The 10,376-nt window shown below is 38.6% G+C and overlaps 1 protein-coding gene across 1 annotated transcript in view; it reads right to left on the bottom strand.

Moving 5' to 3' along the window:
• Nucleotides 1-387: 387 nt before the first annotated feature.
• The window catches only part of poc1a (POC1 centriolar protein A), a 53,846-nt gene continuing 43,857 nt past the window's right edge, over nucleotides 388-10,376 (bottom strand). The window contains exon 11 of the mRNA XM_085354283.1: nucleotides 388-498. Within this exon, the coding sequence (XP_085210409.1) occupies nucleotides 388-498 (111 nt within the window). The remainder of the gene's footprint in view (nucleotides 499-10,376) is intronic.

The following is a 10,376-nucleotide window of genomic DNA, read 5'->3' as shown; positions in this document are numbered from 1 at the left end:
AAACCCCAGTGGCTAATGGCCTCCTGCACAATATAGACTGGGTAAAAACATACACACTGTGCACAAGTGTCAACACCTGTACAGGCAGCCATTACGCTCAATCGCACACAGTGTGTCACAGCGGTAAAGTGGGGTCTTTTTGTCAGCAGGAAAGCGACTGCATGCTCAGCACTGCTGTACTGAAACTTTTCTAATATTCAACTCCTTCACTTCTCATATCTCTTTTCAACACAGCCAGACACAGTACATCAGCGGGAAGGCTCAGTGTGCATTTAAGGTTCAGTCCTTGCTTTCAGTGTGATCAAATGGCAACGGTGTATGGTGTTGATGCAACCACACTTCCCCCCTCCAACAACACAGATCAATGTGTCTCTGGTACCACTAACGTTAAGCCTCCTCGCTTCTCTGGAGATGTAGACCGATTTCCATTTGGTTCTCCAAACACTCCTTGAGCTTATCCTCCGTCAGCGTCAGCCGCTGCTCCAAGATCGAAACCGTCTGGAGGAAGAAGAGAAGACAGGAGAGGATAGGAACAAGACAAAGAAAGGAGGAAGGAGATGTATAAGAGAGAAAGAGCATGTCAGAGAGGGCTGCACAGCATCAGCCTGACAGTAATGACTATATAATGGTTGTGTTTGTGTGTGTTTGAGACAGATGTTGGGCGAGCAAAACAATCCAGCTGATTATCGTAGCAAAATCTGCTGCACGAACTGAAAACACTACAGTCTCTGTGTCTGGCACGCACTCTCTCTTGTTCTCTCTCTCACACGGTTGCATAAACACACTTACTCACACAGAGAGTACAAGAAACTAGCTTTCCGATTCAGGACGGGAATGTGTGGGCAGTGAGATCACAGTGCGACATACTTTTCTTTTGACCACCCTCCAACAGTGGCAGTAATTGTGGCGTATTTGTTCCCGTACATTCGAGCGCAGTGTCATCCGAGCCCATTTATGAGAGGGGCCACCAGGTGTAATTTCCAGAGGTGTCACCATTAAAATGAAGACACTGCTCAGCATGGGTGCGACTGACAATGTCGGAGGTTTTGTGTTAATGTGAGAACTCACATTAGACATTATGAACTTCATATCGGCTTCTGATATAAATGATGAAACGCTTAATTCTACTTTTTAAAAGTTTTTATATGACAAAAAACCCCAACTTCCAACAGCAGTCAGTAACAGCCTCAAAACTGCAATTCCAAAAAACCAACAAAAAATATGGATAAAAGACCCTCGGGGGAGTTATGAAACAGCAAGTCTGCTCGTCTACATGATCAGGCAAGAGTGAAACAACAAAATATTCGAAGGAAACCGGCATTTTTATCTCATCAGTGGCCACTGATGTTACTGAACCTGTTCTAAAAATTCTCAAGTGTAACATAGCTGCATGCACCAAAGAGGGGTCCAAGTGATTCAGCAGGGCTCAGTCGCCATGGCAACTTAATCTGGTCATGTTAAAAGCGTGACTTTGTGGACTGAAAGAACAAACATGTTTTTGCTTATTGTAGCACCTCCCAGTGGTCAAATTACTTTTTTTTTTTGGTATAATCTAATTATTTGGTTTGGTGTCAAAATAAATGACACAGTTGCTAAGATATGACCTCATTTCCTGTTTGGCAGCATTGCCGGAAAGAAGTTCAATCAGCTGTAAAATCGATTTGATCATCTAAAATCCACCTGAAAACTTGGCTGAAGAGTAAGGATGACAAATTTGGAAACCCTGTGGGTACACAGGCAGCTTTTCTAAAGTACAGACACACAGTCAGTGTACAACAAACAGGCTTAAAGCAGCAACATTGCCTGAAGAGATCTGACTGTACTCAACACAGAACTGAAAGAAACTAAAGATCAATAGCTGATGTCTTTGCTGTTCTGTGTGTGTGTGTGTGTGTGTGTGTGTGTGTGTGTGTGTGTGTGTGTGTGTGTGTGTGTGTGTGTGTGTGTGTGTCAGTGTGATTTTTCAGTGCACTGTTGTCTTTTCTTCATAGCTTCGCAAAATATATGTGAGGTCACTTTTACATTTCTAAAATTGTTTGTTCAGATATACATAAGTGTATTGCAATACATGTGTACTTTTATAACAATGTACAGTACAATTATGATACATTCACTTAATTTCTACATTAATATCTGCAGGGCTTAAACTTAACTCTGACAAAACTCAGCACAAAAGCCTGCTCCATGTTTGTGCATCTCCAAGAAGGAAAAGAGTTAAATACAGAATTGGGTGAAAACATGATTCCATATACTTGGGAAATGCTGGATAACCCAGTATTTTGTCATGGTTTTAGCTTTTCCTAGAGACCGTCAGACCTGTGTAGTCATACAGAAGGTTCTCAAATGTACTAAAAGACAAAACCTAGTTAGCTCTTACACACACCTAACACACACCTTACACAACCCTACTGGATACAGGAAGGCTTTGAATCCTGGTTATTACAGTAATGCAACTGGATGAACTTTTCACCCACTGTGCTTTATCTCAATAACTTTCTGAGCTAAAATGGATTATGTATGAAGGAGAGTTCAAACACAGGTGGAGCACAGAGTGCAGCTCACTGCGCTAATGCTACAACAAAAACAAAACCCAGTTCTCCAACCAGTGGTAAAGCAGCCATACACTGTGTTTTTTATCTTCCCCTGCAAGCATAAAAACCTTGTTACAAAACTGTAATAAATGTCATTTAATGGATAATTAAACACAGGTCTTTTTTAAAGGCAAAAAGTCTCAGGAATCAAAAAAAATAAGAGATAAACTACCTTCAAAATCATGTGGCAAAGTAGCCTTACCCAATCTCCAGTTTACTCTGGCATTCAAGTGCCTTTCATTCATTCAAATCAGCTGTGAATGCACTGAAAACATATATAGTTTTTGTTTTAAAGTCTAGATTTGTTTAATTCTTTTCGGTTTCTCTTTGCGGTTTGCCAAGCACTGTGAATGTCCTCTATGTTGGAAAAGCGCTACACAGACAAACAGCCCTTGGCTTGTAATTCTAACTATGAGGTGTAATAAACAAGGATATGAGTCTAAATATGATTCATTGAGATCTCCTTGGCTGTTTGCTTATTTTACAAAAGATAAGACGATGAAAAAAAGCAGGCAGAGCACCTTTTCTACTCCAACTGTCTTATAGAAAGTAAGCAGCATTTAAAAATCTTTTTGAAAAGACATCTGAGCTAAATGCTACAACATAGCTTCTTTTTTTCAAATCACGAAAAAAATGACAGTAATTCTGAATGAGTCTTCTGTAAACAGTTAAGTGGCAATCCTGCATCTCTTACATAACTGTTTTACTGAGCTAATGTTGCCTGGTGACAAACATAATCACAGCGACTAAGCAAATCTGGATGGAAGGGCTTGGCAACAGAATTTGGTTGAGGGCAGAAACAATCAAACAGTAAACACAACATCCCCAGACAGATTAGGCACTCTAGGTTTGGGCCAGTAAGAGCATGTAAGTATGTCAGCATGTCTCGACCTGTAATTGTACGGTATGCTGTGCTTTGTGCCAGTGAGGGCAATTTTGAAATTACTAAAAAGCAGCACAGAGATGAGTCACTCACAATATTTAGCAAAATGTAACCAGCAGTGGATGAGATGTGACACGCACATGGATAAATGAACAGGCACAATTAAAGACATGAGCAAAGATTTAACACACTACTGTACAAAACTCTTGAGCTTCCCCTTGTTTTTCATATTTTGCTTCTAAAGAGATGGACTTATATTCTTTTTAAAGTGGTCTTGAGCAACAGTTCTCCAAGTTTTTTGGCTCAGGCTTTCCAAAGTTTTTCCTTTGAACTTTGAATGGTTTTTCACTCATTTTCAGTCCAGTTCTCGCACTTGACCATTTTTAGAGGAATGTTGTTTTTTGTTTGTGTTTTAAGACACTAAACACTGACCTATGAATCATTCAAGCATGAAACGGCACCCAATGTAAGGGATGAACCAGTGTTGCGTCTACACATAGACAGGGAACCAGTTTGGTTCAGAACCAAAGGCACTTTTTGTTACTAGCAGCCTGTTGCAAAAACACAGAACTTGTTCCATTGGGGGAAAAAGGACTGAGGTATGCCAAGTGAATAGAGCTCAGGAGAGAGTTAAAACAGTGAGCGTCTCACGCTTTCTTTAAAACACAGTGGAGGCTCTGTCATGTCTTGGGGCTGCTGGGGATGTTTTTCAGAATTGATGGAATTGTGAAAGCAGAAGAAAAAGTACAGCCAGATATTGAGCCACCATGAGATATCATCTGGAAACACCTTGGCAGTGGCCTTATTTTTCAGCATGACAATGATCACACTGTCAACGCAGTAAAAGCATGCCTGGATAGAAAAATACACAATGACACACTATCAGTCATGGATTGGCCTTCCCCAGAGTTATTGAAGCAGTGTGGGATCATGTTGACAGAGAACAGAAGAAAAGGCAGCCAACATCCAAAGAAGAGCTCTGAATGTCCTTCAAGAAGCCTGGAGAGCTATTCCCGAAGCGTACATAAAGAAATAACCAGAAAGCTCACATATGTCGATGAATTGCTTCATCTATTTCCTATACAGAGAAATGAGGGATGGCTCAAGACCAGTTTTGGGAAGGTTACTTTTAAAATGTATTCCACTACAGATTACATGCCACAAAATATATTTTGTAACGTATTCCGTTACGTTATTCAATGAGAGTAACATATTCTGAATACTCTGGCCTTGAGGCGACTTTTGTTGTGATTTGGCGCTATATAAATAAAATTGAATTGAATTCTGGATTACAATATTTTATCAAGCTTTTTACAACTGCATGAATGTACTATTGCTGTGTGATTTATTACTATTACTGAAGGTTACTCGCCATACCAATAACAACTAGATTTTTAAATCTTAATACAAAATGAGCAATAGGGTGGACATTAGGTAAGGCTGCACTTTTAGCAGCGATCTCGTGTACAAAACTATTCTGCACGTATATAAAACAGGTCCGCGGCTCCGAACCGTAGTAAATGGACGTCTGGCTAATATGTCAGGTCCCGTGTCAGGCTCGTAACTGAAAACTAGCTTTACTTTGTTGTCTGGGTCAACTTTGCCTGCGAGAGACAGAGAGAGGCTTTGAAAGGCTGCTCCAATGGAACTTATCGTTTCAGAGAAAAACACGAAAAAAGTGTACAGTTGAGTCTTAATAGCTTACTTACAACTGGGCTACACTGCCTTCATATTAAATAATTTTTTGAACAATAATTTCGTCACGTCATTATGCGGGCTGCAAGTAGGGGTGATATAGGCCACGAGATTGAGACACAGGCTTTAGAGCCTCAATGCGTGTTTTGTTTGGGTTTCCACCGGCGTGGAATTACCAAAAATAGAGAGGGCATAGCCTGATATATGAAACAGGAAAAAATTGCAGTGTAATCCATTTATTTCAACAAAGTTACTGTATTCTGAACACCACCTTTTTAAACTGTAACTGTAACAGAATACAGCTACTCCTATTTTGTATTTTAAATACGTAAGGCTGGTACATGTACTCCGTTACTCCTCAACACTGCTCAACACTTTTGCACAGTCTTTCACTCTATCATTTGCTACAATTACGATATTGCTTAAAAATATGTGACTAAATGACATGTGTTGCTGGATAAGAAAACATTTTTTAAAATTCATCACCTGTCTTTTCAGTCTTATCATCGCAAGACCTAGATGATGTAGGATAAAGAAAGGATGTGAGCGGGTGAGAACAAGAGAGACTCGAGATGACTGCAGATGACTTAATCTACTTCATTTTGGCATGTGGAGAACAGGTGTTTCAGTGGTTGAGCAAATACCTGTGAAACCAAAACACTAACTCCATTTTCATGCAACGGTGTGACGAGTGGAAGGTATTTCATGCAGGCTCCCCACATCTATGTGGGTGTTAAATAAAGAGCTGAAGTCATGGTGCCTTGTCCAGACTAGCCCCAGTCCTGCTAACTATGGTAGCTCATTACAAACTCATCCTCCTCCTTTATGAACAACCTGAACACGTTAGTGGGGTTGACCATCCAAACTTTAAGTTTAAACTGTGTCCACGATAGAAACTCAGAGACACTCTTTTTTTGTCAAATTTTTCCGATTTTTATTTTTTTAGAGGTTCAGTCCTGCAATTAATGCAGATTTCAACATTATGCACTCCACACTGTATATAAATGCCACTTGTTTTGCACATATTCAACTCTGTATATTTTATATATTTTATTATTATTATTATTATTATTATTATTTTATTTTATTTATTTATTTTTTACTATTTAATTTGTAAAAATGTGTATACACACACACACACACACACACACACACACACACACACACACACGTAGGAAAATATTTAGTATACACATCCAGAAATGCATACACTATTATATATTGTACATATATTTATTAGTTTCAGGTTGGCCATTCTTGTATTTTGCTCGTTTGTGTTGTTGTGTTTGCACATCTCTGTTGCTTGTGGGGCTCGCACACAAGAATTTCACTCGCATGTGCTGTGCCAGTGTGCCTGCACATGTGATGTGACAATAAAAGTGATTTGATTTGATTTTGATTTGATTTAAAGATGTTTGAGCTGACTTGCTCTTTAACTTGCCTCTGAACCTCGCCTCTTTTATGGTGCTTCCTAAAGCCCACTATAAAAGAGAAATAATAAATAAGCACCAATGCGAGGCTGTTTTTTTTAAAAGAGGCTGTGCAGGTTTTCCCAGTTCTAAAACAACTCAAAACTTTGTCTTTCTATTATGAACCAAACGACTTTAGCTCAGAGAAGTTCCTACACGTTACAGAACTCCCATTTTAATCTCATCACTCCTCTGCTGACTCCACAGAGCTACAATATGAATAAACAAAAACATGTTGATGCAGGAACTGACAAAGACTATTAAAACGCTTAGTCTCTGATAGTCTAAGATACACATCACGAGGCACTGAGTTCAACACTGAGTGGGCGAGTAATGTTTTCTTTTGGGTAGTCAAACTAGATAAAATCTCCTGCTATTTCATGCGTCGTGTGAGATGTTGCATTTCTGCTTTCTCTCCTTCCGTCAACCTGCCTCCCCTTTCCAGATCAATACTACCCTAACCTGATATGGCTCCCTGTTTCTCAGCCAAGCCAGCTATTGGTGTCTCTCTGTGTGTGATTTTTGCACGTGTCCCCAGGCAGCGGCAACATAATACAGGCATCTAGTTTTCATGTGGAGTGGAAACCAAATCTTTATGCTCCTAAAAATAGAAAGAGCTGTTTTTCTTTCCTTTCCAGAACACATTATGTTCTCCAGTGCCCTGAGCATTACTGGGATCTTTTACAAAGTCTTTCAGGTTTGTTATGACCTGTGCTAGAAGAGTCTGAAAGTCAAAAGAAGGCAAACTAGTGCTGGTTCAAGGTGGAAAAGTTGATTCTTTCCTCTAAATGAGGTTATTAAATACACCACGACCACATGAAAAGAACAGGAAAAACATACATTAAAGTAGAAACTACAAAGTTTAAAGAAAGGAACAATAGCCCACAAAAGCTAAATGATGGGGATAAAAAGAAAATCAAATCACACTAATAATCAGCAGGTGTGGGGTGTGTATACATATCCTCATCTAAACCATTTTGTTGGCAGAAAGCCACCAAATAGCCCACCAGGTAAGACTAATGTTTGTAAGACAGCATAAAGCTCAAAGAGTAGGCAAAGGATTTTTTGTTTAAGAGACATGGCAAACTTTAACTCTATGTAAAAAGCAGGAGGACATGAGACTTTAAACATCTGTCTGTAAATCATGTTATGAGACACGTGTTTTGCTACTTATTATCACTAAATGAAAGGATTAATTTGGCTGTAGGTCAGGTGGTAGTGTGGGTCATCTACTAATTGGAGGTTGGTGGTTCGACGCCTGGCTGCTCCAGTCTTGGAGAGTGCAAAACACTGAACTCAAAGTTTTTCTGAGATGCGTTCATTGGAGTGTGAATGTTAGATAGGAAGCACTTAGACACAGAAAAAATTACCTGAATGGATGTGCATGAGGCATGCTGTATAAAGCGCTCTGAGTGCTCCAGTAGAGGAGAAAAGTGCTACATAAGAAACAGCCCATTCACACTGACCTGCAGAATCCTGAATTACATTCAGTGACATATAATTCACAGTTTCTTTGAAAAAAACAAAAACAAAATCATCATCCATCCATTATCCAGTTCAGAGTCATGGCAGGAGTGGAGCTGGAGCCTATCTCAGTTGTCTGAGGGAAAGAGGCGTGGTACACCTATATATATGAAACTACAGCCTGACTATTTTACGTGTCCATCAACTGCTAGTTGTTTTTAATCCTAACACGCATTTGTTCCTTATAAGCAAAGTATGACTTCTTGACTTATGGTCAAAAATGTGTTATGTAAGTCTTAGCGCCCTTGATCTTTGACCTTAAAATTCAAAAAAAGTTCATCTCTGAGTATAAGTCCACATTCCTGCCAAAACTTCTTCCACCAAAGAAGATCCTGCCAGGTGTTCCTGACATATCAGGGTGATGGACAGGACTGAAATAGATGAAGAGATGAAGGGATGAAAGCACAACCCCAAAGCATATTGCCTTCGGACATGGGTGTTGACGGCCCCTAACCATCTCTCAGAGTAAACTGATGGCTTAACATGAACTTTTTTTTTAATGTAGGAGTCCAGAATCTAAGGGATAAGGTTCAGAGCAATACAACATATGCTAATACTTTTAACATTTTTTTAGGCAAAGAGTCAGCTAAAAAAATAAAATAGTATATTTAAGATTTTAACAAATACAAGTTTATTAATACGACACTAAACTACTGGTACCAAAAAGCAAATACTGGCCTGTATACTGACACAATATTGTTGTTAACAGACTGCAAAACATGAATACAGCCATTCCTTATCCCAAACCCAGTTTAACCTTTACAAGTGTACATCTGTTCTCTATTAAAATCAGTTTAAATTCATTTGATTATTTCCCTGAGATACTCGAGGTAGTAAATCGAGCCTGTCATGAGCAGCTCTCAGCGACATGGCATAATTTTCATCTTATAAATCAGATTTCTTCAAGTTCCTCATTATCAAAAATACTGGAAAGAATTTAAATTCCTCAGAAAGAGAAAAATAAAGGTTTCCTTAGAGAACAGCGGTTTATGTTCGAGAGGCCATTCTTCACAGAAACTGATTAAAAATATTGTGAGAAAGTGCTCTCAGGGAATTTACAGTCCATTAACATGTTCCTTTCACATTCTCCTAATATTCCTTAGAGCTTCAGTTTAGCGTCTTTAACATCAATTCTGTGCTCATGGTCATGTGGCCGTAAATGTACAAACACAACACTGATCAAAAACTAAGAAAATGTAAAAAGAAATAGAATAAGGTTAGTTAACGAAGAGTAAAAACTAAAACTGAGACTGTCAATAGATTTTAACCATCTTATATCGGTTTCTGGACACACATTATTTTTCTGTTCCTGAACATGATCTCTCTCCAGTCTCATATGAACACTTTCATGTTCACAGACACAAAATTTTTTTTTTTACTTTTCTTACTTACTTAAAAAAGTCCATATGTTCCATGTGTTGGAGGGCGGGGCGGGGGTTGGTGGTGCAGTGAATCACTTTTGCTACTCACACCAGAGATCCAAGTACAACTCAGACATGTCACCGATTTTCATAAATCATTTGTATTATTTTTTAATATGTTATTAAATCACAACAAATCACACGGAAAGATTTGGTTAGTGCAAACAACTTAGATTTAGAAAAAGCTCATCGTTTGGTCTAAAGTACTTCTTCTTTTAAAGCTCTGTTTTCTTGGTTGCCATAGCGATACACTGTCTGGACAACAAACCTCCCACAGATACAAACTATACTTACTTCCTTACATTACTTAGAAATTTGTGCCGACTGTCAGGAAAAATAAAAACAGTAGAATTCACTTCCATAAACACAAACAAACAGACTGACTATGTCATATTTTACTATGAAGCTGAACTCGATGGACAAACACGTAGAATAAGCAGAGAAAGAAAAATGTCATACAAAGAAGAGAACAGTTAACATGATAGCCATGAAATAATGTATCCTAATGTAAAGCCAGTGTATTAAAAAATCTTCCTGGAGATACAAGAAAAGGGCTGTTATAGGCTGTTTCCAAATAAATTTAATTTTCCAAATATCTGAAAGCCAACTGCAGGCTTTAATTGACTTTTTCATACTGATCTTTTTCTTTATCCATTTCATCTGTCTATTTACTTGTTATTTAGACTGTCTGATTTTAAAAGGAGGTGGAAAATATGGCACATTATATGTAAATGTGACCTGATTTCAGCACAGATAAAAATTTAAAAAATAAATTAAGAGCGAAGAGAGGAGA

Source organism: Diplotaxodon limnothrissa, linkage group LG5, assembly GCF_057381915.1.
Source record: "Diplotaxodon limnothrissa isolate DT_005_m linkage group LG5, D_limnothrissa_male_GT1.1, whole genome shotgun sequence".
Taxonomy (NCBI): domain Eukaryota; kingdom Metazoa; phylum Chordata; class Actinopteri; order Cichliformes; family Cichlidae; genus Diplotaxodon; species Diplotaxodon limnothrissa.
The sequence above is the reverse complement of the archived record's forward strand: the minus strand, read 5'-3'. Positions and strand labels throughout refer to the sequence as shown.